At 52.3% G+C, this 27,427-nt stretch overlaps 1 protein-coding gene across 5 annotated transcripts; it reads right to left on the minus strand.

Moving 5' to 3' along the window:
- Window positions 1-391: 391 nt before the first annotated feature.
- TMEM200B (transmembrane protein 200B) lies at window positions 392-21,240 on the minus strand. 5 transcript variants are annotated; one of them, XM_027827151.3, is made up of 2 exons: window positions 19,591-19,936; window positions 392-5,799 (listed from the first exon to the last, which is right to left on the minus strand). In XM_027827151.3, the coding sequence occupies exon 2, from the start codon at window positions 5,774-5,776 to the stop codon at window positions 4,439-4,441; it is 1,338 nt and encodes a 445-aa protein (XP_027682952.2). In that variant the 5' UTR covers window positions 5,777-5,799; window positions 19,591-19,936; the 3' UTR covers window positions 392-4,438. The 5 variants fall into 5 exon arrangements, with proteins under 5 accessions (XP_027682952.2, XP_027682954.2, XP_007064939.2 ...); XM_027827153.3 differs by lacking the exon at window positions 19,591-19,936 and adding an exon at window positions 20,125-21,239 and having other exon boundaries at window positions 1,618-5,799; XM_007064877.4 differs by lacking the exon at window positions 19,591-19,936 and adding an exon at window positions 20,125-21,240 and having other exon boundaries at window positions 3,425-5,795.
- Window positions 21,241-27,427: the final 6,187 nt, after the last annotated feature.

A 27,427-nucleotide genomic window follows, 5' to 3' on the forward strand; every position in this document is an offset into this window, starting at 1 on the left:
GGGAGACTCTGGATATTTGTCCCCAGCATGTTAAGGGGGAAGTCCCAGGCCCAGGGGCTAGCTGCAGTGCCAGAGCCTCAGCAACCAGCTCGTTGGCCATTGGAACGGTTTCCCAAAGGCCATGGTAGATTCTCTGTCGCTCGGGAACCTTCCCCTCGGGACTGGATGTCTAAGACTACAGGAATTCCAGCTCAACCACAAGTGACTTCCTGGGTGAGGGTCTCTGGCCTGTGCTATGCAGGGGCTCAGAGCAGATGGTCACTACGGCTCCTGTCTGGCCTTCAGCCCAAGCCAGTCACTCCCCACACCGCTCAGCTCAGGCATTACATTGCAGCACAGAGCTTCCTTGACAAAATCCAGGAGATACCACTCCTGCCACTTTTCAAGGTTGTATGGGAGGCACCCATCTGGTCTGTTACCAACCACCTCCCCGGTGGATGCTGCCTCGCTGTGGCAAACAGAATGGGGATGAGCTGATCCCTCTGTAAGACGCTCCTTCCTCCTCCCGCTGCCTGCTGAGCGGCTGCCTGGCTCAGGGTGATGTCAGTTCAGATTTGTTTTTAAGAAGGGACAAGTTTCAGGAAAGCAAATGGGCACATCCTGCAGCTGTTACTCAGGCAAAATTCCCACTGGTTTTAATGGGAGTAAAACCCGAGCGAGGACAGGTGAGTAGGACCCAGGAGAAAAACAGTGGGTTCTTGCTCTTAAAAGATTTGTTTACCCAAACTTCCCCCTGCCGTATGATATTTAGCACTTCCCATTGTTGAAGCACTTCAGAAATGTTAACGAGTTGATCTTCACGACACCCTGGTGCTACTGATGATTTTCCCTTTTTGTTTTAAAACAGATGTGGAAACTGAGGCAGGGTGATGTTAAGTGACGTGCCAATGGCCACAGAACGAGCTGGCGGCTGAACAGACGGCTTGTGTGATCAATCCACTAATAATATTTACAGAGCATATTTTATCCAAGGATCTGTAAGTGCTCTACAAAGGAGGCGAAGTCTCATTATGCAGATGAGGAAACTGAGGCACAGCATGTTTATGTGACGTGAGGCCACACTGAGTCAGAGGGAAAGCGGGGATTAGATTTAGCTAAACTGACTGTGGCTAGTGCCTTACCCACTGGACTATAACAAATCCTGTGCCCCTGCGATGCTGGGCCCACCACAGCACAGTGCTAATGCCTGAGAACCCGGCCATGAGACATGTCACTGCTCCCGCGGAGCAAAGCATCGAACAAGCAACCTGAAGGTAAAAATTAAACATGACTTTTACCATGAGCAGGCCCAGTCTCGAGGTGTGTTATTAAATATGAGTCAGGGTGTAGCTAAAAGACAGACGAGTTTTAAGTCCTTTAACAGCTCCAAAGCCAGTGCTCAGTTTGATTCTCACTCCACCTTCCAGAGGGTAATTAAGGTCATGGTGAAGAATTTGGAAAGGGACGTTGGGAGTGAAATTAGAAACATTTCTATGAAATTCCTCACACAGAAGGAAATGGGCAGCAGACGTTTTTCTCCCTCGGCAGGTTAACGCAGAGCTGCGATTTGACCTGATATAGGCTACAAAAGACCCTTCGACACAGATGTGTCTGCAGCGCGACCAGCAGGCCGGACTTAGCCAGGTAAGGGGGAAGTGAGGTCTCAGTGGGAATTTTGCCAAATTCACGATTTCAGAACTGGGGGCCTGATTCTCCTCTCACGGGTGTAAATCTATCTCCAGCCCCCATGACTATCAGATCCGAGGACCTTACAGCCTTTAATGCATTTACACTTCCAGCACCAGAAATGCTATTCAGCTGTTTTTAGATGGGGACCAGAGGTACAAAGAAGAAAGCCAATGGGAGTTAGGCACCTAAATATCTTTGAAGCAGTGGGCCTAAGGCACTTACCCCAGATCATAAAGGGAATCTGTGATAGAACAGGGAATTGAACACAGGTCTCCCCAATCTCAGGCTAGCTCCAGAACCTCTGGACCAGCCTTTCTCCCCTGACTGCAGCAGAGTTTAAACTGGTGTAAGCACGGGGGAAATCAGACTCACTGTACAATGGGTGACCCCCTACTGAGTTGTATGGCGGTATACAGCTCCTTTTGGTCTTGGTTTCTTTTAGCGATAGAACCTAGATCCAAATTCGGCAGGCGGCCCCTATCTTGTAAATCAGACCCCGGGAGCTGAACTCTCCTGATCGTTGGGGTGATTCGTTTCACACAGCGCTAGGGTCAAATTCAGAGCTGGTGTAAGTGAGTGCCATCCCTTTAAAGATACAGCAGTATCTACAGGGGAGATTGGAGAGGCATATGCACACAAGCGTTAATCAAGCTAGTGCGGCTAAAACTAGCCGTGAAGACCCAGCAGGATGGGCTGCGTAAAACCTACCCAGAACCCTGGGTACGACTCATGTTCCTAGCCCAGGCCGAGGTCTGGGCTCCTGCATTTTCACCGCTATTTTTAGCAGGCGAGCTAGATTAAAGCAAGCAGGGGGTGTGCCCCTCTGAGCTGCGGTCACGCCTCCGACTGCAGTGTGGACCTGCCCTGACCCACTCCTATTGCTTCTTCATGTTCAGCCAGGTGCCCTCCTCCATGAAACCAGACACACCAGAGATCCTGCCCAGGCCCCTTCTGCTGACGACTCCTGTCGCTCTGACGGTGGCAGAGGAGACTTCCCGGGGAAGAAGGCAGTGGGCGAGTGTGACGTTATAAGCATATTTTCATAAAGAATATGGAGTGTAATATGGATATGACACAGCTAAGATATGTTTTATGCAAGATGGCTCATGTAAGGTATCATTGGAAGGGTTACCATTTACTGAAGGTGAGTATCCAATTTCTATGCATGTATCATTTCTGTATCTAAAGTTAAGAACATGGACTATGTAACAATTACAACTGGGTGTGTCTTGGGAAGACACCCTCCAGCCAACAGGCCATCAGGAAGAAACAACAAGACTGAAGACACTAATCTCTCTCCTTCCTGGAAGGCCACAGCTGTGACAATACTAGATCAGGTGGTCTTGTCAGCTGATACTAAACATTATCTTGGACTTCTTGTAACTTTCCACTAAAAGCCGGGGGCGGGGGGGGTCAAGTTTGGGAAACAAAAGATTCCCACCTTACATAAATCTTATTTAAGGGTGGGGAGGAAGGCAAATGGGACTCTCCTCCGTTGCCTACCCAAGAAGAAGGACTGCTGAAAGTACCTAAAGAGACAAAGGAACTAACCTGAAGGGAAAGGTGGGGGGTAAGTCCAGACTGAGACAGGGGTCCAGTCTAGAAGAAGAAATAACTGGAACGGAGCTACAGAAACTCTGCATACTGCCTAAATTCAACATTTAGGGTGAGAAATTACATTCTGTAACCTGTTTCTTTAGTGAATCAAGCTTAGTTTGTGTGTTTTGTTTTAATTGCTTAGTAATCTGCTTTGTTCTGTTTGCTAACCCTTATAACCACTTAAAATCTACCTTTTATTATTAAACCCAGTTCATGCAATTTCTAATGGGGGGGACACAAAGGGGTGCATATTTCTCTTCACATTGAGGGAGAGAGCAAATTTTATGAGCTTGCACTGTGCAGATTCTTCTATACAGAGCAAGACAATATAACTTTAGGTCTGCACTCCAAGGGAGGTGGGCATCTGAGTGCTAGGGCAAGTCCCTTAAACTGAGTCTTCCCAGAGCTGATCTCAGTGTCTGTGTCTTTCTGCAGCTGGGTGTGGCCCTGCCTGTGTGTGTGCTGGAGGAGGCTTAAGACCCTGGCTCAGCAAGACAGGTTAAAGGGAGCCCATGTTGGCAGAACAGGCAGGCTCAGCGGTATCCCAGCCCATCAAGTAGCATCTTGAAGGGGGGCAACCCGTGACAGCGAGCTTTGTAAAGACAGACGATGAAACATTGTGCAGGCAAAATGATTGACTTAGCATCTCAGTGGTGGTGGCGAGAGAACATTTAATAACCCTGGCAGCCTTAACGTTCCATTGGCCAGTGAATTGCCTAGCGGTGTGGGGCGGTGCGGGGGCCCCTCACTCACCCGCTGCCGCAGCCCTTCTTGCTAATGATGTGGAAAGGGGCCCCTACGGCTTAGTAGCAGGGATCCCCACCCCGCCTCCCCTTTCGGGGAGTGCTTGTCTAAGCCCGGGTTCCTCATGTAGCTCGGGGAGAGGGGGGCGTAAGGCAAGGCTGAGGCTGCCCACTGAGAAAGAGTGACACCTCCTCAGCACCAGGTGCCTCTAGGGAGGAGACATCTATCCCTTGAAGAGTTTCCCCTAAGGAGTAGCAGGCCTGTCCTGGGCTCAGTCAGCAGCACTGACCTCCCCACGTCATTGGAATGTCTGCTTAAAAGAAGAACATGCTCAGCAGTCCCCCAGGTGAGGCAATGAAAAGAGAGGAGGGTGTCCTGGCCATGTCACCCATCCCCTGCCAAGTCAGACCCTTGAACCCATCTCTGTTCACACCTCCTGGGTGCTGGAGCTGGGCTCATCCGGGCCCTGCTGATCTGTCTGTTCCAATAGTCTGTCAGAGGACTCACCCGTGCTTTCCAGTTTGGCATAGCCTACCAGACTGATTTGGTCAAGTCTAGGCCAGCTCCTGTTCTTCCGGTCTTTGATGGGTGCCACCAGCAGCACGCCCGGCCTTCCAAGGTCCAGCGACTTGGAGTGACCCGGGTTATGGAGCTGCACGTCTGAGCTGAATTCGTTCTTGGTGCCATCTGGGTTCAGGTATGTCTCGCCCACAGTGACAGATGGAGGCTCGCTGTCTATGTTAATAACGACATGGCCACCCTGGAGGTCATCTCCTCTGGGAGAGACGCTGCCGCCCCTGGGTGGGAGAGTCCATGAGAGCCGCGGTGCATCATCTGGCCCCCCAGCCAGGCTGATCTCCCCCTCATCGCCTGCCCCCCGAGTTGCAGACGGCTTCTCAATGAGGCAGTTGTTCACCTTGATGACGGGAAGTGACCGGGCAGTGGCAGCCAAAGAAATTACCGACTCAGCCCCGCGGGTGAAGGACAGATTGAGGTTCCCCTCCATGGAGTTGCCAGAGTCTGAACGGACACTGAGGAGGGACATGGAGTGGGAAATCCCCTTGTGATGGAGCAGCTGGGCCGTCGTCTGGAGCCTGTTATGCCCGTAGCAGTCGGCCCATTTGTTCCCGGGACTGGAACAGGATTGGAAGCCGCTGGAGGAGAGATCCACCTCATAACAGCCCTCGACACACTCGGCATTGGCCTTGAGGAGGGGCAAGCTAGTCCTCCTCTGGCAGTACTTGTCCTCCTGGCTGAAGTCCTGGGCAAGGCCCGGAGTCATGGAGTAGAGGCCTTTCTGCATCAACAGGCGGGTCTCCATGTCCCTGTTCTCGTACAGCATGGTGTTGGCGCAGATGACAATGAAGAGGCCGACGCCCATGATGACAGGGCCAATCAGCTTCAGCTTCTCGCTGTGAGGGAGGTAGCGGGCTTGGGCAGAGACCTTCACTTCCTTCTTCATGTCCCCCGTGCCGCTGGAGTTACCCAGCCTGGCCCCAGGCCCGGCTGCGTGTGGGCCCCGGTGAGGCCAGTAGCCCACAACGGCGATCGTCATGCCAACCAAGACGACGGAGACGCCCACCATCACGAAGGCCCCTGATGGCGAGCGCATCCGGAGCTGCCCCTTCACGGCCACCTCGGTCGGTGGCTTGCGCCTGAGCCTGCGTCTGTGCCTCCGGGGAGGAGGGGCGGGTCCCAGGGGCTTCTTCTCCAGAAGATCCTGATTTCTCATGGCTCTGCTGGCTTCGGCGCTGCTGGCTGTCATGACATCCTCCTGGTCAGGTCTTTCTAGAGAGTGGGGGAGAAAAGAGATGAACAGAAGGCATCACTAGCAGACAGTGAAGAGGAAGGGCTCACAGCGGAGGAGCTAGGACATGGTGGCTCATGCAACCGGCCTTCCCCTTCCCTTTTCTGCGTCCTGCCTACATCCTCCTAGAGGCATTTTTCTCCTTCCCACTCAGAAGCTAGACAACAGGTGGTGTCTTTCAAACACAAGCGCCTAGCCCATGCCCACACAAAGCAATGCACATCTGCCTGATGAATTAGTAAGACTGGTTGCACGTGTAGTGGAAGAAAACAATGGTCCCCACCCCGAACAGCTCTGCAAACGAAAGGGAGACGGTGCACGGGAATGCTTGTCTGTGCAGGTGCAAATGGCTCCCTGGGCACGTCCAAGCAGCGCAGGCACATGCAAGACTTGTTGGCCCAATTACGAACAGGACAAATAAACAGCCCTTGCTCTGACAACGTTCACACTGAAGTCGTGGCGAGTAAGGACTCAGGCTTTCACCCTGTACTTTCCATTTCTATGGCACCTTCTAGGTAGGGATGTCGAAGGATCTTACACGTATTAGCTTAGCCTCACAACATCTCTGGATGGTCGGTCTCATTATCCCCGTTTACAGCTGCAGAAACTGAGGCACAGAACAGGGATGGCAAGTCTGTGTGCAACAAAATCCAGATCTCCCAACTCCCAGCCCAGGGCCTTAGCAACAGAGCCATTCTTCAGGCAACAAGAAAAATATCTCCTTTAAAACAAAACAAAGTAGCAGAGGATCTTGGGAGCGTCACATTTATTCTCCAATCTGCTCAGTTTCCTACGCAAAACAAGTTGTTTTTTAATGATCAGCGTTATCGTTATTATTATTGACTGCCGCTGAGCCGGGTGTCTGATCACCAAACTGTGAACTTCCATAACTCATGCGCTGCCATCATTAATGGTAATGACCTTCCCGTTCCAGACTCAGCCTGCAGCTGCAGTGAGGATGCTGGAAGCCGGGCAGAATCCGGCTTGGTTTTCCCCTGCAGTGTCACAGAGCTGACAGCAAGATCTTTGTCAAACTAAGCTGATGTCTCTTGAAAGAGGCACAGGGAGCAGATCAGGGCAGAGCCAGGGGTCTGGTTTATGGCCACACTTAAAACAACCCTTGCCATTAACGCCACGTGAGGGCTTCAGTGGGTGAGAGAAAAAGCTCTTTTCTTATTACAGGGTCAGTGGCAGGAGAACTGAAATAACGTAAGAGTCTGTCTTACTGATCCCAAGCTGTGCAAAGAACAAGAAGTAAATGGCAGAAAGAGGGAAGCGGTTTGCTTTTCGCTCATAGTCAGCTGCATTTCCTCAGTGATCCTGCAAGAGCTCACGCTGTTGTGTTTGGGCTCCTAGCACTTCAGGGATTGGTTGATATAAAAAACCCTGTTTTTCAATGAAATGTAAGAGTCATATAATGTAAGGCCAGGAGAGATTAGTAGATCTAGTCTAACCTAGGAAAAAATATTCACCTCTTCTGAGGCAGGCAGGATTTGAACCTGCGATCACTTGCACATTAAGCATAGCACTCTTCTACTAAGCAACTGAGAAAGTAAGAAAATAAACAAACATACGGACAGTGTATTTCTATTGGTATGTGCAGTAGGGAGCCAGGAGGGCAACTGCCAATATACCCCAAAGGTACCACATGTTCAAGAAAAATACCCTTCCAGAGCAACACAGAGACAGATTTAGTTGGTGTTGGTCCTGCTTTGAGCAGCGGGTTGGACTAGATGATCTCCTGAGGTCTCTTCCAACCCTGATATAGAATCATAGAATATCAGGGTTTGAAGGGACCTCAGGAGGTCATGGAGTCCAACCCCCTGCTCAAAGCAGGACCACTCCCCCAATTTTTGCCCCAGATCCCTAAATGGCCCCCTCAAGGATTGAACTCACAACCCTGGGTTTAGCAGGCCAATGCTCAAACCACTGAGCTATCCTTCCCCCCTTTGCTCTGGAAGGGTATTTTTCTTGCGCGTGTGGTACCTTTGGGGTATATTGGCAGTTGCCCTTCTAGCTCCCTACTGCATATTCTATGATTCTAGGACGTTCCCCTCAGCGTAGAGCAAAGACACGGGTTGGCTGCACTTGGCACGCACAGAACAGTTAGCCACGTCTGAGTGGCTTTTCTCCCACGGAGGTACAGCAAGTCCTTGTTAAATATGCAGGAGCAGAGCCTGTTTTCCAGGTCAGTTCTAGAGCTGACTGAACTGTCCGATTACCCCCCGTCAGATCCTTACCTGGGCTCATCAGGACACCACGACAGTGGCTGGGGTATGCTGCTGGGTTAGCAAACAGGCACTGCCTGGGCCCCGGATGAACACACGGAGAATATTTCCCCTCACGTTGTGGTTTGAAACTGGGTTTAAAAATAACCACATTCCATCTTACCAGCTGACAATATTGGTTGGCACTAAGGAAGTTTGTGTCCACACACCAACTTGGCAGCTAACAGCATCTTGCCCCTGTCAGAGGACGAAGCTGGCATGCGACTCCTTTCCTGTAACTAGGCTGGAATGTAGTATTTATGTGGCACGGACAGGACAACCCCCTCCCCCCCGCACAGTGCCCGTATAACTGGCTTGGCCAACCCTCCTTTCTCCCTCTGTGTGCATGACTTCCGGGCCGTCTGTCCGCTGCCGAAGCAGGATTGGAGAACTGCCCAGCTTCTCCCACAATGCACCGACACAAGCACACAGTGTGTAGATGTGGACGTGCCATAGTGCTGGGGCAGCAAAATTACAGCATGGACCCAGCCTGAGTTGTGTTCCTCGTAACGGGTTAAAGTGACCATGCCTCTAAATCACAACTGTCGACATAGCGTAGACCAACTCGCAGCCTTCCCCTGCGGAGTTGGGAACCCAGTCATAACAGCACAGGGATTCGCGCACCACAGCCAGAAAGAAAAATTGATTATAATCTAAAAACACACACAAGGAAAGAAGCAAGGAAAGCGACCTGCCTAATTTCACTGCCTAATTTGAGCGAAGCAAAAAGCCAGCGAACAGCATAACCAATGGAAAGCAAATGAGATGCTAAAGTTCTTCCAATTTTAATCATCTTAAGGCGTTATTAGTATCAGAGGGAAGGAATTAAATATACAAGCTTCATGATGACAGTGTGTTCCTGGCACAGGGCTGTCAAGCTATGACAATTTGAATGAGGGCGATTTAAAGGAAAAAAAAGCCAACAAAACCCACAGCCTACTGATGAGTGAGTTTTTAAATCTTCCTTTGAAACATACTGCTAAAGCCTCCATCACATGGGGAAAGGCATTATAAAGGTTGCCTTAACAGTCACCTAAAGTGATGGAGTCAGCCCCAAAATGAGCGAGATTTTCTCCCTTAAAACCGTCTGCTACCAAATGAAGTTACCAGGCATTTTAAATCTTCCCTAATACTTCTTAAGATTATGTTTGCTTCTCTTCAGTGTGCCGTTGTTTATATTGTGTTGTCTCCAGCCCTCTGTGGAGAGCAACTAACCTCAATTACAATCTTAGATTTGACCTACCTTTAAAAAGCTACATTAAAAACTTTTAAATGTCCTGCTGACAACTCCAAACTCCGTGGATTTTGCAAAGCCTCTTTGATGCTGCTGCAAACTTTGGCTGTTGTCGGGTCGAGTGAAATCCACTCCCCAGAGCACAGTCCATTCCCTGCAGTTGCAGGGAAGAGAATTCTTATAAATTTCACACACAGTCTTACCATTAAAACACACAATGGGCTGGTCCTATTTTTGGCTGCCAGTCTCTTTAAACCTAATTCCCTTCCTATCTCATTTAGCTTCCCCTAAGCCCCACATGTTACCTTGCAGAGCGAAGCAAAGACCCAGCTGCTTTTCAAGGCAACTGTCTATAATTGCTTGGGGACTAACAAGCATCACACCCAATTGACCCTCATTCCAAGGGTCATCCGTCAGTCAGACTTAAGTTTACCTGTGTCCCACACAGCCCGGCTGTTATTCTCACCCTTCAGTACTGGAAATGACCAGTGTCAAAAGTGCCTGCTCACACAGCCGGAGCTGTTAAAAATAAAGATGACAATTGTGTAAGATGGCACCTTTTGGTTTGACGTACCCGGCTCTGCTGCTATGCCCTCTACTCCTCTGAGCCATGATCTGCTACTTACCCTCTGGTTTCCTCACGCAAGACCTGATTCGAAGCCTGCTGAATTCACGGGCTTTGGATCAGGCCCACAGCGTCTCTTGTGCAGCACGCACAACGGACGGTGCCAGCAGCTAGTTGTGAAAAGGGCAAGTGAGCTAGTGGCCTTCTGTGCGATGAACTGGGGCTCATCTAGTGCTGGCAAGAAAAGCCAGCAGGCCTCTGGTCACCTCCAGACCAGGACCACACAGGCTGTGCGAGCTTCCTTCCCTGCCACACGACTGTGCCTCCACTCTGAGGGGAGGTGCTGGTTGTCCACGTGGGCAGGGAGTTGATTCTCCATGATCCGCTCCGTCTTTGGCTTCTGTGCACAGCCCTCCAACCAGGCAGCCAACCAGGGAGGTGAGCTCTGGAGCGCTCCGTGGTGGGGTGGGCGAGTGCTGATCAGAAGAGGGTGTGTTGCGTTTAAAGGGGCACTGCCCAGTTTGGTTGGCCTCCCGGAACAGTCTCAATCGTTTTATTCCCTGATGCCCGAAAGGCTGTTTGTCCTGCAAATGATCACTGCACGTGGCATTTCAGGACAAGCAAGAAACAACTCACCCTGCCTCAAAATTTCTTCACGTGACACAAAGCGGCGTGTGTTTAAAAGTTGGAGCATTTAATACTCCTTGCGAGAGATGGCTGTTCCCAGACCTCAGCACCATTATTGTTATTAATAGAATCCCCAAGGGTTACAAAAAATCCAGCATTGCCATCAGATTCTAAAACTCCCAGACACGGTCACTCGAGTTAATTGATTAATTCGGTATTTTAGCAGGAACACAAAACCCCACTATGTGTAAAGAGAGACTGAAGCCCTCTCTGTTTGGTGTGGGCGTTTGAGCCCCTACTGCGCTCCCTGTAAAAGAGGGGAGTTTGCCCCAGTGTCACTGATGAAAGATGCCTCGTCCCTCCTGAAGTGCAGTTTGCTGTGCAACTTATCGGCTGCTGCCTGCCACCCCAGAGGTGGCTGCCTTTCAGCAGAGCTGAACGTCTGCAGTTTGGGAAGGGTTTGGGGGTCCCATGGGATGAAAGATGCTACAGAAATGGCATTAGCACTATGGCGCGAGACAGCAGCTCAGCTCCTAGACTGGGAGTTTGGATGTTAAGCTTCCAATCCCTGCAATGAGCCTTTCATTAAAACTCATTCAACTCGTGCTAGGCCCAGCGCCACAGGCCTGGGTTTGCAAAGCGCTACACAAAGGCGCGTTAGTTTTGGCAGCATCCCTCTGGCTTGCTCGGCAGTATAGAATGAGCCCAGCATGCTGGAAGAAGATGCTTCTCTTCCACCCTTCCATAGCACCGTCCATCCAATGAGCCCGAAGTGTCCCAGGCACTCCCCTTGTGAGCCAGGACAGTATCCTGAGCCACGTTCTACAGATGGGGACACAGACTCACCGAGGCCTCCCAGCGATCAGCGGCAGTGCTGGGAAAGGAACCCAGATCCCCGGAACCCCTCTCCTGTTCGTTACCCACGAGAAGCAGAGACAAAAGGATGGAGAAAGTGTTGCCTAGTGGCTAGTGCACTGGACCAGGAGTTAGGAAACCTAGGTTCTATTCCTGGCTCTGCCTGTGGCCTGCAGGGTGACCTGGGGCAAGTCACTGCCCCTCTCTGTGCCTCAATTTCTCTGTCTATAATATGGGGATAACGATACTGACTTTGTAATCTACTGATTACAAGAGTTGGGTATTATCATAGGACATTCCCCACAGGAAGAGTCAGTCCTGCCGGCAGTATTTAACCCAATCCCCTGCTCCAAACACTAACCTTTGGGTGAGCGACCTGGACGAGGACCTGGGGAATCCACTCCCCGCTAGTTGGGGAAGGGCAGCCCCGGTTTTCCTCGGCACTTCTGAAGGCGCAGTCAGGAGAGTGGCTATGCCAGCTCCTGGATCCAGGCTTGCTGCTGTGTGAGAGGAGGCTCTAGGGAACCCCTGGTTAAAGTTCCAGACAGAAGCAAGGCCTGAGGTGAGTCCCTTCCTTTCGCTGCAGTTCACCCCTGGGTGCTCCTGCCAGGCACGGCTCATCCCTGAGGCTTGTAACACTGTTTCGCAAAAGAGAAGGGTTTTTCTTTGGCCTTTGGAATGGATGAGATTGCACCAAACAGCCAGGTATGAAGCAAAACTTTCCTGGGGCAAGATATAATCTCACAGCCTCCTTTCAAAACCTTCCCCTCATCCAGACCACACAGGCCGAGCGCTGGGCCGTGCCACCCCCACACTCAGCTGGTTCTTCAAGAACAGGGTCTGTTACGTTTCCAGCAAAGTGCCACTCGCATGCAAGCTTGTTTGCTCTGTGCAGCTGCCTCCCTCCTTGGCTGGAGTACTATAAGAAGCGATTGAAGCAGATCCCCCAGTTTCTCTACTTTGCAGCTCATGCACCCCCAAAACACTGGAACGGTCACAGGCTCCAGAAGGGGGTTTTCAGAGGAACCCCCTGTTAGAACAGCCCTGGCTAATCTGCAGTGACTCCTGCAGCAGGCAGCTTTCTCCTGTACCCATGCCCTGGAGCCCAGATGGGATACAGTGCTGCTGAACCAGAGTATCGCTATTCCCGGACTGATGCACCCCCACCAGTGAATCCCCTCAGTGTCCCTGTGAGACGTGCTTTCCAAAGTAGCCTGCTACAGCTACTCCTTAATGTACGTAATGCAGGCAGAACAGATGCTCGCTCCTGGACAGCAAGAGATGCCCGAGGAATGTCGGTATCTCCAGAGAATGCTTCAGGACAGGAAGCCTGGACCTCTGCCTTCCTTGGGGAGAGGAGAAAGAAATTCCTGGTGCTGATGCCCTACGTGGAATGGACCCGACCTAGGGGCCCTCTGGCAACCAGATGCTCACACTCTTTCTGGACACGCAGCCCAATACCATCCTGGGGACCACTTCCTTGCAAGCCAATTGTCACATCCTCCCATGTGCCCTGCGTGGCAGTCCCAGGCCCACATGCAACTTGGGTTCTCAGCACTGCCAGCTCTCATCATATCTGATGTTTTGCTTAAAGATGCAGGCAGCTCCTGGATAGGACTGATTGCACGAGCAATTGTGATTGTGGAGGAAGTGACCTGAGTGCACCTTAAAGGCTTAACCCCCCCGCCCACAACATGGCAAATAAAAAGCCCCCCACCTTTATTATTAGTTTTTAAATTCACGTGGTTTTCTGGGGGGAACTCATGCTTTGTGAACTTTGGGGGTTTACAGTACTGAGGACACAAACTTGTATGAGCTAAAAGGTGGGTGCATTTTAACTCGCTCTGTCAGGCTGGGCGAGCAGGAGAACAAACAGCTAGAGGTTGGAGGGGAGGGAGATGAGGAGACTGGATCGGAGGGAGCGAGGTCTCAGAAGGAGCGAAGCGGTGGCAGGAGGAGTGAGGCGGTGGCAGGAGGAGCGAGGTGGTCGCAGGAGTGAGGCGGTTGCAGGAGGAGCTCTCATGCAGAGTTAGCTGCAGGGCAGTGCCCAAGCACAGCTCAGAGCGGGATCTCTAGAAGTGGGTGTCTAGGTCTCCCTTTGCAACGCAGCTGTGCAATAGCCTGGCCGATGCAGCGTGCGGTGGGCGTGCTGAACACTGAACAAATGCTACAAAGATCATCCCCTTTGACTGGAACGAATGCAACATCCCTTTTCTGATGCATGTGACTCAAGAGACCTGGTCTGTTACAGATAGCGCCCTTCCAACCCATTAGCTGGAACAGCACCTGGCGCCACACTCCAGAGCACAATTAAACCCTTGTCTTACCAAGACAAACAGAGGGAGAAGGTGCCACCACATTAGGTCTCACCCGGGGCCCAATCTGCGCCCCATCAAAGTCAGTGGAGCTCAAGGCTGCATCATGGGAGCAAGAGCTGAGCTCCCCCATGCCAGCACCTCTGAGAGAGGAACTGGTGACAGTCCCAAGCAGCGACACCAGGCAGCAAAAAACTTCACACGGCCCTGGAAGCCCCACAAGCCCCAGCCCCCATCCAGCCCCAGAGCTCCCTCCACCACTGTGCTGTCACCCGGGTGGGAAAGACATCCAAGACACGATCGCTGGGAGGGGCCAAGCAGCGCTGCTCCTGCTGGAACAATCATCCCCGGAGTCACCTCCCACCAAGGAAGGAGATGGGGAATCATAATTACAGTCTGCGCCAAGATATGATGGTTAAAAATAACTCCCTTTCAGTGTAACCTTCCAGCGCCACCCACGCCCAGGGGGCAAAGAGGAGATGCTCCCAGAGCCCTCTGCCATGTGCAAGAGCCACGCTGCCCCTTTCCTCCATCCTTAGCTTTGCTTTGATCCCTTGGTCAGTCTCCCCTTTAATATCTGAGTTGTTGGACTCGGGGCCCTGGGAGGTTGGAGGCTGCTCGTTCCTCCCAGGACAAGGACAGCAGGGGAAGTGGCAGAGTTCAGCCAGGGTGCCCAACATCAAAGGGACCATGTCTGGGGGCTGAGCTCCCCCGCCATGGCCCATTCAGCCCCTGGCTGTGCCAGGGAGTTGACCAACAGGGGTCACTTAGCACTAACTGTGATGGTGGATTCTGTGATGGGATTGGGTCCATAATGACCCAGAACAGTTAGCTCCCCCCCAGCCACTGGTGTGAAATGAATCAGAGGGCTCAGGTCCGTGCCCAGTGCACTGGCATTCCCATCACAAGAACCTCACCAGAGTTGGCAGGAATTAGCCATCTCCGCAGAAAAGCCAGTGCCCATCCCCCCCCCCGCCGGATGCTCATTTCAGATGGGGACGGTGTACACAGTGGCAAGGTATAGGGCGTGAGGAGGCCTCCCCTGGTCTGGGGCTCACTGGAGCATTTTCAGCCCATCAACAATAAAGTCATGAAGAGCAAGGTTATGCACTAAAAGGCTGCCCGGGGAGGGCGTGACCACCGCTCTGCCATGCACTGGGGGGCTCTGCCTCGTTCTGCTCCTGAGGGAACAGTGTCCAGCAAGAAACGCCAGCAGCTCTGCCAGAGCATAGAAGCCCTGGTGCTGCCACCGCCCCCTCTGGGCGGATACAATCCTGAGGCAGCTGCTGGGCTTCCCTGTGGAAATGCCTTTGAGAGCAGGCCAGCCACAGGCCAGCGCCCAGAGCCTGCTGCCGGGGCAAGGGGCGCTGCTTGCAGGGCTGCTTAGGACAAGGACGAAGGGCTCCCCACTGGGCTGCAAATGGACAATCCCCAGCAGCAATTGGGCAGCAGCAGGTCCCATCTCAGCCTTCAGCATCATTTAGGGACTCTGGGGAGCCAGGCCTGGCCCCTGAGCCGGGGAAAGGAGTCAGCAGGGAGGGCAGTGGGAGCAGGCCGGGAAGTGGGTTCATGCCCTCCCCCATCTCAGAGACATGTTTGAGTCCCCCAGGCACACCCCCGGTGCGAGACTCAAAGCCCAGGGTGAGCAGCAGAGGCCCCTGTTATACTGCAGAGCCCAGGCAGGGAGCGGAGCTGGAAGGCTCAGGGCAACCTCTCTGCTAGAAGGACGCACCCACGGGACAGACAGGAGCCCGGGACAGAGCCACAGGCCTGCAGCAGACTGGCGAGGAGGGGTGAAGGCCAGGCATGAGAGGGGCTGGCAGGTAGCGTGACAAGCCTCTCAGAGCGTGTGAGGGGCTCAACCCCGTCCTGGAAGCCGCAGGGGGGAGTGAAGAAAATAGAAGCCGGTGAAATGCGATGTGGCTGGAGCCACCGAACGAGACCCACTAAAACCCCAGCCAGAGCCACATGGGCTTCTATTTCTGGGCCCCTAGCACTGGAGAGAAGGAAAGTGACATGAAGGCCAGAGGAAGCTTCCAGGTGCAGAGCAGGGCAAGCAGGAAGTTCAGTTAGGAAGCCCTGGTGCTGGTTCTCCAGCAGGCACTAGCCCGATGCTGCCATGTTCCGTTCCCAACGCAGCAGGGGGATGGTTGGAATGGAAAACACCCACCTTGTTGCATACAGTTCGTCGCCCCTCCCCCTTTGAGCAAAGCACCCTTGGGCCCTACACTTCTTAACAGCATCTCCTTACTTGTCAGTCCCCATCCCACTCCATGCCTCAGCTCCCTGCTCCAGGCCCCTTGGCCCACAGCCAGATCCCAACCTCCAGGGAGCTCACTAGGATGAATGTTTGAACAGCAAGCCAGGCTGCCGAGAGACTCGGGAATCAGCTGAGACTCATCAGCTTAGTGATTTCAGGCTTGCTCTTTGCTCCGGAGTAGCCCCATGCACTGGCTTCAGTAGCACTGCTCCCGTGAGTAAGGGTACCAGTCCACAGGATCTTGTGCTGGTCTTTCCACTCATCTTGTCCGAGTCTTTTAGCCGAGAAGTTAGGAACAAAAGAGACCTCCCAGAACTGGTGCTGGATTGCTCCCTGCGGTCTGTATTTCCCAGAGCTTTGTCTAGTCCAGCCTCAAGTGACTCAAGCAATGGGGCAGAGTCTTCGGTAGCCTGCCGGAGCTCACTGATTGGATGTTTTGGCTGGTATCCAACCTAGATTTTCCTTTGCTCAATTTCCCCTGCTAATCTCAGCGATGCCTCCTTGCCCTAAATAATGCCTCTGCCCCCTTGGCTTTTGCACCTGTCACAGCTACTGCGCCGCCCCTTTTTCCATCATAATTAGACTGCTTCCATTTCTTCCCATGGATAAAGAGTTCAGTTGCCAAGCCCAGAAGGAAATAAGATGGGCAACGTGGGGAATAAGGACGGGGGTCGTTATGGGTTTTTCTCCGCAGAAACCAAGCCTGTTTAATTGCTCACTGCCCATTATTATCCTTAGGGCTGCCACTTTCCTGGCTTCCTCCCTCAGGTAAAGTCTGTGTGTCATGACAATTGCGATATTTGCCACGAGCCATCAGCATACCCCAATGCAGTGTCACCTTGTGATGACACTCCCGTTAGCCTCCAAACTAATGGGGGACTATTAATTAAATCACGAGCAAGTAGATTTTCTCCTGCGCCTTTCACACAAGGATCTAACGGGCTTTACAAGTGCAAACATGAACTCATTAACTGCCAGAGCCTGGAAGATAGAAAAGCATTATCCCCATTTCACAGACAGGTAAGTTGAGCCACAGAGAGTTGGGACTAGGACTCAGGAGTCCCAGTGGCCAATCCCCTGGCCTAATCATGGGGCTCTGCCTTCCTCTGGATGTCTGCCAAGCTTAAAGCTGGAGAGAGCAGGACAGATCTCCTCAAATCTGGTACCATCGATATCAGTGAGGACTTATGGCCACTCAACTCCCCACACAGGAGCCAGGAAGAGGGTTAGGACCCACTGCAGGCTGGGGAAGCTCCAAGCAACACAGGCTAGCAGCACTGGCTGTCTTCCTTCAGGGTGACACAGGCAGGAAACAGCTACTAGCACTGGGGGGTTTCCAAAATGTATTTGCACAGAGGCATTCAATGCCTAAAGGGCCCATGTGCATCAAACACACTGCAAGACATTGGGAGCCTGGTGCCAGGTCTGTCCTAAATCGCCATGTATCTGGGCCTGATCCTGTGTGGTGCTGAGTGCTCTCAACGCTGGTGCGGGATGGAGGACCTGATGCCAATCTCTTGAAATAGAGCCTTAAAAATCCACCTATCCCAGCCCCTGCGGGAGAACAACCTCTGCAAGGGTCCTGCAGCCAAAAAGGGGGTGACACTGGTGCAGCAGTCTGCCAGCGTGTCCTGAGCACCCCTGTTTTATTCTGCTGCTGGGTCATTTCAGCAGCTGTGACCCCAGCCTGTCCCACGCAGAAGAGGCCCATGTGTGGGAAGCGTATATGCAAAACGATCCCCCTTCAGGCGATGGATTCAGAACAGGGCTTGCAGCTGTAAGAATCAGAGCTCGGCATCTAAAATACCACAGCGCTGTTCCTGCATCGCAGTGTAGCTCTCCGTCCTGAAGTTGCCCTGGGCTCCTGGATTCATCAGCTCCTTCCAACCCTGCAGCCGCTAACCAGTCCCTGAATATTTTGCTGACCCGAGCAGTCGCCTGTTCTGCCCAGCTGGTGGGCTGGCAACCAACTGGGCTATTTTATTTGGCTGTATTTTTAGGTTGCGTGACCCAAACCAGAGCCAGCTGCAGGCGCTACCAGGCTCGTCACTGCACTGTAAAAGTCAACTAAGGGCCAGCAGCATAAAGGAGTTTGCTTTGGGAGGGAGCATGGTCTGGTGGTTAGAGCACGGGACAGGGAAATCAGGACTCCTGGGTTCTGTCACTGATTCACTCTAGGATCATATGCAAGGCACTCGTGGCCTGATTTTCACAGGTGCTCTTCAGACTCTCAACCAGGATGAAGGGAACAAACAAACTGGAGCAGGCAGGGACTAGTAGGAAAGAACCAAACAGCAGATGCCCCAGAAAGATCAGAGCCGTGGACAACGCAGGCAGTGGAGGGGAGCCTGGGTTCTATATAGGGAAAGCTTTATACCCAGAGAGCAGTGACCTAGCCCTCCTGGATTGTTCCCAGCAGTAAATTCACCCTGGCTTCTTTGGGATTTATACTACATGGGGTTTATTCCTTACTACCCCTAACAGAGATGTGCAGAAGCATCCAGCTGATTGCTAATTACAAAGCCTGCTTTAGGCAGATTTGTTCTGCTAATTACACTAATCACCATGGCTGGGAACTGAACTACGATCTGTCACATGCGGGTCAAGCCAGTTAGATGGCCACATAACTTATTACAGGTTTCTTAGAAAGGGTTTCTCATCTAGTTGTCTCTACTCTGGCCCCCTGCCCGACATGGGCTAAGGTTGCACTTCTCTGGGCAGATTCTGAAAGGATACCGGCATAGCTCATTTTTTTTAAAGGATGCAAACAATGAATAAATCCTACCTCAAGAGAACAGTATATTCACATTCTAAGCTCAGGGTGGGTTTTTTTTAAGCTCCTTCACCTAATTGAAGGGGACAGAGTGGGCCAATAGCAGCCTTTCCTCTAAAAATTCCTACTCACTGGAAGTGGCACGGGGTCTCAGAGTAGCCAAAAGAAGGAAATGGGCGGGATAGCTCAGTGGTTTGAGCATTGGCCTGCTAAACCAGGTTGTGGGTTCAATCCTTGAGGAGGCCATTTAGAGAATCTGGGGCAAAAATTGGGGGAGTGGTCCCGCTTTGAGCAGGGGGTTGGACACCTGAGGTTCTATTAAATGTACATACCAACATATTTAGTGAATGATCCAGCAAAAAGAAGTCAGAGAAAAAACACATGGGCTGCAATTTTCAAGGCATTGGCTCAGCTCAGCTCCCATTGACTTTGGTCCCTTAGGCATCTTTGAAAATTCCAGCAATAGAGAGGAAGATAAAAGCTGCTCTATGGGGCTCCTAAGTTACTGAATGTTCATAGCCGGGGAGGAGATCCCAGGGGTGGATTTCTTCCCTAGTGCAGCCAAGGCCAGAGAAGAGGATTTACAAGTCTGGCTGGTATTACTCACTAGCATCTTGGAAACCCCCCCCCCCCCGGCTCCCTCCCCAGCTCCCCTATGACTGTCCATGCAAAGTCCCCGCCATTGGCAGTTCCAGGATATTGTTCCTTTAAACAGCTGCTTTTGGAATACAGTATGGGGACAGAGCCTTGGCCAAGGGCATCTCATCCCAGCACAGACCCAACGAAACCCTACAAGCACTTTTGCATTTCCCCCAGCCCTGTCACACACCTCTTAGCTTCAGAGGATGCAGATTTATGAACAGGAGTTTAACTCACCTTTAGGTCAATGCCTGAGAGACTGGGATTTTAGCCTCTGCAGCCCGATTCCCTCTCTGTCCCTTCCTGACCCCCTTGACACAAGGGGAAGTTGCACGAAGATTAATCCTGTGGTTTCTGTGCAAAGGGCCTGCCAGAGTCTCTTTCTACAGCAGTTCTCGGATTCGAAATCTCCAACAGCCTCCTAGCCATGGACTAGATCAGCCTCCCTAGATCCTCTGTCTCTCTTCTCAGCCAAAATCTGCCTCCAGGATCCAGCTGCATGTAAACACTCTGGGATTCGCCCTGGGGGAGCCTTCCCGCCGTAGGTTGCACGTAGTCTATGACAACCAACTATTTGCATGTGTGTTTCTCCTTCCCCACCCACCCACCCACAGCACACTTCTAGGAATTTCACTGCTGACCCAGTGGAGTTTGTCCAGGAAGTTTCTCCCCTGGGGGGCGAAGGAGGTTTGACTTGAATCCCCCCCACTTTACAAGACTAACTGTTGGGTTTCTTAACGTGCTAATCCCCAGCTGAAGTCAGTCACCTACCAGCTGCTGCGGAGCCACCCCCAGCGCGCCGAGTCCGCTGCTCTCCCCATGCGAAGCGTTTCCAAAGCCGGGCGTCTCTCTCCCGGGCGGATGAGCGGAGAAGCGCGGCGAATCGCCAGCTGCGGGAAACCTGAGGCCGGGGGGGGGGCGAGCCGGCTGTCCCCGGGAGCGGCGGGCTCCGCGGGGGAGTTTCTGCGCTCTCGGGGAGGCCGGACGAAGGCGCAGGAACCAGAGGCAGCAACCGCAGACGCGCAAGCAGAGGGTTTCCTCGCGGCCCCGGCACTCACCCGCCCGGCCACTTTCGGGGCGCCAGGGTGGGCCGAGTCCTGCCAGCGAAGTGCAGGGCCCCGCCCGGCCGGTGGCACTCGGGGCGGGAGTGGGAGGGGAAGGGTCACGTCTCTCCACCCCGCCTTGCGGCCGGCGGAAAGGGGCAGGCAGCGCCCGGCACGGGAGGTGGCCCCGGGTCACTCACTCCACAGCCAGACGCGCGGCTGCGCCAGGGGCCCGCGGGAGCCGCAGCGCCCGGCCCAGGCACTGACCTCTCCGCGCTGCCACCCCGACCCCCTGCCGGCAGTTACCCCCTCGGGGCTCCGCGCTGCCCCGCTGCGGGGGGCGCCCGGGTCCCGCGGCTGCAGCTGCTCCAGCCCCCGGAGCCCAGGCTCCATGCTGTGCCCCCTAGAGGCGCCTCCGGCTGTGGGACGCAGCGCAAGGGCAGCGGCTGCGGGGGGCACAAGCCCGGGCGCACGGGTCCATCCTCTCCGCCCTGCTGCGTGCGTGGGGCGGCTGCTCCCCAGCTAGGGCGTCTCAGCGCCCCCCACCCTGCCTGGGATCTCCTCCCCTTAATCCTCCGCTGGCCTCCTTTTAAACCCTGGCTCCCCTCCTCCTCTCCCTTGTCTTCCGCCGTTCTTCCCTCGGGCGCACACGTTCCCTCTCCCGCTTCCCCCCCTTGCTGGTCTCGGATTTCTCCCCATCCTCCCCTCGCGGCCCTGCTGCCTTGGGAGATTTCTTCGGTGGCTTCTTTTCTTTTCTTCTTCTCCTTTCTTTCTTTCTTTCTTTTTTTTTTTAAACATCTGCACCATAAAGTGACAGAAATAAAAATGAAAAAGACTCCGCCCCCCCCCCCCCCCCCCCCAGCCCTCAGTTGCTTTGCAAGATAGTCTCTGATTTCCTCGCACAGCGGTTTAGAAGGAGAGGGAAAAAACTAGAGCAGCCTTTTTGGATGAAACTCGGACTGATTCTTAGCACCGGGGGTGGGGGGTAATTAAAAATCAGTGTGGGAACAGGTTTAAAAATACATAGAGGCAGGCGGGAAAGGCTGAGGACATTCTCCCCTTAGATTCTAACAAGTTTAAGGTGAGTCAAGGGGGGATAAAAGACAAAAGTGCTTTGGATTCTTGCCAGCTGGGAAGAGGCTGTAATAATTCCTGTCACGCTTTTGCCCACTTGGCTACAACATTCTAGGGGGAGGGAGAGAGAAATCCAGCTGGGACCAGAGGCTTCCTTAACTTGTTTTATGGAATTGTGATGAGTAATTATGAATTTCAACCCAAGGGCTGTTCATGGAAAAAGTAACAATTGCTTTACTGTATATTGATTTGTTTTAATTGTACTGTAGACTTTCACTCCCCTTTGACTGGATGGTGACCGATTGTGGCCACTGGGAACTCCATGAGGGCAGCAAGGGTCAACAGAGGAAGGCTGGATGATCTTGTGGTTAATACATTGGGCTGGGATTTGGGAGCTGTGACTCCAATTCCCAGCTCTGCTACAGACTTTCTCTCTCTGCCTGACCTCCGGCACATCACTGACTGTAAAATCACCGTTATGATTCTTGCACCCAGGGATGGTGTGAGAACAGATCCATAAATATATGCGCAGACTCGGATACTAACGCGAGAGGCCAATAGAGATAGATCCTGCTGATTTGAAAGCCCACTTTCCTACACAGATGCTAAGGAAGTCTCCCACAGCTGCCAGCAGTACAGGGCCCGTGAGACCCAGTGGAATGGTTCTGATTTTTTCCAAGAAGAGGGCAGTGGGGCAGACAGACAGACTTGCTATTTCATTATAGACTCTCTTTACCTTCTGCCTCCCAAATGTACCTCTTCTATGTGGTATCATTCACCATGAAAGCCCGCTGCACTAAATACAGTCACTTTTGGCGACTAACATACTGGACAAGGGCCTGGAGGGGATGTTTAAATTAAGGTCTCAAGGCATGTCCTAGGTTGGCTAATAATGAAAAGGAAGATTTTTTAAAAACAGTTTCAAATATGCTGGTGTGTGTATTTTTTCCTCCATCAGTAGCAGGACGTACAGGAAGAGTGGACCTAAAAATAACTAAGGTATTACACACACACACACACTCCCCGTTCATTGAACAGCATAACCTCACATCTGAATTGCAACTGGCACAGTGTGATGATTGAAACAAATGGCCAGTTTGCTCATACTTGTTCTAGCTGACGTGCTAGGGCACCAAACAGCCTATCACGTGCACACCAGCTTGCACCCAGGCAGGAATGAGCCACCTCCATCAGTTTCAAGGAGCCAAATTCCTGTTGACCCGTAGCAGACAAAAGCCTGTTCATCAGCTCTTTCATTAAAACACTGCTGGACCTTGCCCTTCCCCCACTCGGTTTGGGGATCAAATCCCACAGTACATATGCGTAACATCACTGGCAAGTTTGATGAAGTCAGGGCTGCAGGATTTGGTGCCCAGGGCGTGGCTGGTCTGCTTTGGAAGATACAGGGCTCAGTTCACCAGTGACTTACATTGTATGCCATCTTTTTGTATGCTAGAGGGGGCACCTGCCCATTTGTTTATAGTAGTCCAAAGGGTAGAGCAGGGGTCTAGGCATCAGGACTCCTGGATTCTCTTCCCAGCTCTGGGATGGGAGTGAGAGAGTCAGGACTCCTGGGTTCTCTTCCCAGCTCTTCCATTAACATGCTGTATGGCCTTGTGCAAACCGCTTTGTTTCTCTCACATTACCTCCCTCCTGGAGATGTTGCAAGGCTTAATTCAAGTGGTGTTTGGAAAGCACTTTGGAGGTCCTTGGGTGAGAAGCCCAAAGGAAAGGCAAAGGGTTATTATGACATTTCAAATGGCTAGCTCCACTCTTGAATCAGAAAGCTGCATGGCTGAGCCCTCTGCAAGGAGGAAAGTTAGCACAGAAACACCATGGAGTCATTGTTCCTGACCTTACTTTTTCCAACACTTTGCACCACATTAAAGCCCCTGCACGAGCATCTGAGCCTGGCTCCATACGCCAGGAAAAAAGAATTCTTTAAAGAAAGATATTTGATTTATATTCAGGGTCTGCACCTGGGCCAGTTCCTCCTTCCCCTGTGGCCAGCACTAGATCTGAAGCTGGATTTTTCAGTGGTGCTGACCTCCTATTATGTCTCTGGGAGCTGGGTGTCTTCTGATTTACCTCAGAGTTAACGCCAGCAGTGTGAATGGTTCTGATCCATAACAGCCTAGTTCAGGACTGTCAGTCCCTGAACGAACAGCAGAGGGGAGATTAGTTATTAGGTGCACACTGGATGCTAGAGGAAGTTCCCTGCTAGGATGTTATCCCAGGTTCCTCCTGCTTTGCAAATAAACATCATCTTGACATTTGCTCTGCATGACACCCAGCATGGTCCAGAGGGATGAGAGGCAGATCCACTCCAGTTTCAGCTCTGCCACTGCCTTGCTGTGTGATCTTCTGCAACCTCTCTGTGCTTGACTTTCCCCATCCATTGTACAGGTTTTCCTACATCCCAGCTGCTGAGGGAGGGCAAAGCATTAGCATGATTATACTCCCTGCTCCTTGTTCTGGGCCTGAGGCATCCAGGCTGGCTACAAGGAGATGCATGGGAAGAGTAGAACAGCCAGGACCTTATATCACAGAGAAGGAATGTTGTTATGGGAAGGTGGGGATGACTCACGCTGGAGAACACACAACTGTTAGAGCCGGCTTTTGCGCAAGATTTCAGAGGCAGCAGAACCTTCCCTCTTAGGAGGAGTTGGGAGCGAAGCCTCTGGAAATCAGCCCCACTTGGGTGCCAGCATAAGGTCAGGCTGAGGCCGCTGCCGGGCCGCACTGGACAGCAGTGCCACATGCTGCCTCCTCATGCCGGAGCTCTGCACGGGGGGGGCGTCTCACAGAGGGGACCCGGCCCAAGCAGCACCAAATGCACCTCTCACTCAGCCACGTTTCCCTTCCGCCTGGGCTGGTCAGGCCATTCAAGGGCACATCCTGGGGGCTGGATTACGAGCAGCTTCCCCTCTCCATAGGGTCTGAGGGATCCTCTGCAAAGAAGGGGGCATGGAGTCTCAGCCAAATACCCAGAACTTGCAGAGCAGGCTGAAGAATGGGTGGGGAAGAGGAGATGTGGCAGCTAGATGGTTAGAGATGCTGGTGGGAGGCAGGTCCAGGGTGAGGGAGGTTTAGGATGCGGGGGGGGGGGGGGGGGGGGCGGGGGTTGGTCCATCGCCATTCAGTTCAGGGGGGGCAGCTGCCCATGGGAGGACGGGGAAGGTAAGGGGTAGTGACAAGCCCGTGCAACCTGCCCAGGGCCTGTGCTGATGCCTAGCGCCAGCTCTGTGCCTGACATAGCAGGAGCCTGACTCTACTAGGAGAGGAACCTACAGGTATGTCTACACTGCACAATAAACCTGGGCTCTGACTCGGGTTTGAGCCCCAGCCCCCTTCTGCTCACACACACACACAAGTCAGGCTGACTCGGGTCAGGAAGCACCCAGGACCCAAATCCTAGGACCCTGCTGGGGGGGTTGGTCGGAGCCCAAGTCCCTTTGTGACTTGGGTCCCAAGTCCTGTAATTTTGCAGTGAAGATGCAGCTCAAGCCACAGACACGAGTTGGAAGGTCTGCACAGTGCAGGATGGATGCGTGACCCGGCTGGGAGACCTGGGGCAGCAATGGTAAGCCCAGGTTTACACTGCAGCCTGGACACTCAAGCAGGGGCTTGGAAACACAGAGTCTGCAAGCCCGGGTCCCAGGGTTAGTGTGCAGTGTAGACATACCATAGAAGAGGGCAGGGAGTGGGACTGCCTGGGGCTTTTCTCCCCTCTGGCCAAGTCACTGCCACGTGCCCCCAGACATTTCTCATTGTATACATTGCCAGGAGCCACCCGTGCTGCAGCCTCTAGCCCCAGCCCCTCGGCTGCCACGTCCAGCCCCCGCCACCCAGCTGCAGTGTCACTCCCCATCCCTGAGAGCATGCTGGTCCCCGTCACCCCTGCCAGTGGTACGCACAGTGGCTGTGGGCATCGCTGCACCCAGTTGTTATACTGCCGCCGGAGCTGATGCCTTTTCTACTGCAGGCTCGCAGCTCTGGACTGCCAAGAATGAGATGCCACAGGCGCTGATGGGGGCAGCTAGCTCTTAACCCCGCGGCTAGGGAAACTGAGGTACAGGGAGGTGATGACATGTGTCAAGGTCACACTGTGAGAACATGGCAGATGGAGAAATGGTCCTGAAAGTCATTGGTTAATTGCAGTTGCCTGTGGTCATGGACTTCCCAGGTTTGGGAGATGACCCAAACAATTTTTGGCTGAAGGGGGATCAGCCTGGGCTTTTGCTGCTGTGTGAACAGGCAGACACACATGTACGCTACTAGCCTACTAGGCATTAAAGTTCATACAGGATGAACACTTACAACAATCTAGCTTTATTTAGGTACTTAACTAGGAACGGAGCCCTTGAAAATGAAGTCCCCACATATCCCATCCAAATTCCAACTGGGTCACTGTAGTTCGATTTGGAAACTGGACTCAAAGGTGATGTAGATTGTTGGACAGCTGCCACATTCCACCCCAGAGATAGCACCATTTCAGTGGTTAAGAGACACAGCCACTATATAAATAGTTTGAATTTTGACAAAGCAATTGCACTGAGATCAGATCGGAGGAGAGTTCTGTAAATGAAAGCTCACTATCTTTACATGTCACTGGAAAAGTAATTATATCTAGTTTTTTAATAAGGTCTTGGAAATGGCCTGAAACTGAAAGTCCCAAGATATTAACTAATCGACATTTACAGGCAAATTTACACATTTTTGGGAAGTTGGTTAGACTTTTATTCCTTTACGAGGATAAACTCAAATCAGCAGAACTCATTAATTTATAAAACCCTGAGTTACATGACACTGATCATTGGAGAGTGAGCTTTTTCAGAGAAATCGAGCACTGTATTACAAATCCTCACTTATATTGTGTTTGAGGCTCCACTGCCTTATGACTTGGGACATAATTTACACCTCTGGAAAGAGGGTGTAAAATTAAACCAATTTGATTTATGAAGCACTGGAGAATCAGACCCATAAGTGATACTTTCTCAAGCCCATTGATTTCAAAAAGTACTGTTCAAGGGAAGCGTTGAAAAATTAAGCCCTCAATACAATCAGTTTAAAGGAACTTAACTAAGAGCCAGAATTGAGCTCCATAAAACGAGTTTTTATACAAGCAAAGGTCAACAGAAATATGTCCTGGGAATTCAATAAAATGCTCTGTAGAAACTATTACAAAAAAATTGCATTTGCAACCCACACATTGCAGCATCCTGCTAACATAAAAGGGAAGGTGAAACTGACTTAAGTGAAATTGAGGAGCTAAAGGAAATGCCAATCAGCATACATCCTGAGAAGTGCCTTCAGTATGCCCCGCACTTCAGTGCAAATCAGTGCAAGCGCTGCTGGTGAGGACGCACGCCGCTGACACAAGGAGCGTAGCGTGGACGTGTAAAACCTATTTAATTGCTGTGGTGTATGTCAACATAACTTAGGTTGACTTAGTTTTGTAGCATAGACGTGCCTCAGTTCCAACAGCAAGGGCTTATTAGAAGCTGGAGGAGAAAGTCTGTTTTCAAGCAGTTTTTACTTTCACCCAGTGTCTCTTTAAAGCACAGAACATACAGTATGTTATTAACTGAATACACAGATGGAGCCTGGCAGGAATAGGGAAGAGCCAGAATTCAGTCCCATGGAGCACCTTCAGCTCCTTCACCTGGACAGCCTGAAATGGGATTAACAGGCCACTTGCAAGCCACTGGAAATGTCAAACGAGGAGGGTTGAACTTCTTCTTAGCGTATGTGCAATGTACCTCAGGTGGCACGTGACCTAAATTCCTTCTAAGCTGCTCTCCCCTGGCCCCGGGGCTGCTGCTGTTAGAGAGAGCTGGTGGGGGGGGGGGGGGGGGGGGGAGGGAGGGGCAGAGGAAGTCCTCTCTCTCTCTACAGCAGCCCTTGGGCAGCCTGCACCCCAAACCCCTCATCCCCAGCCCCATCCCAGAGCCCGC

Source organism: Chelonia mydas, chromosome 19 (assembly GCF_015237465.2).
Source record: "Chelonia mydas isolate rCheMyd1 chromosome 19, rCheMyd1.pri.v2, whole genome shotgun sequence".
NCBI lineage: Eukaryota > Metazoa > Chordata > Testudines > Cheloniidae > Chelonia > Chelonia mydas.

Excerpts from the sequence above, each read along its gene's own strand:
- TMEM200B (XM_027827151.3), bottom strand. The coding sequence starts at position 5,776 with ATGACAGCCAGCAGCGCCGAAGCCAGCAGAGCCATGAGAAATCAGGAT.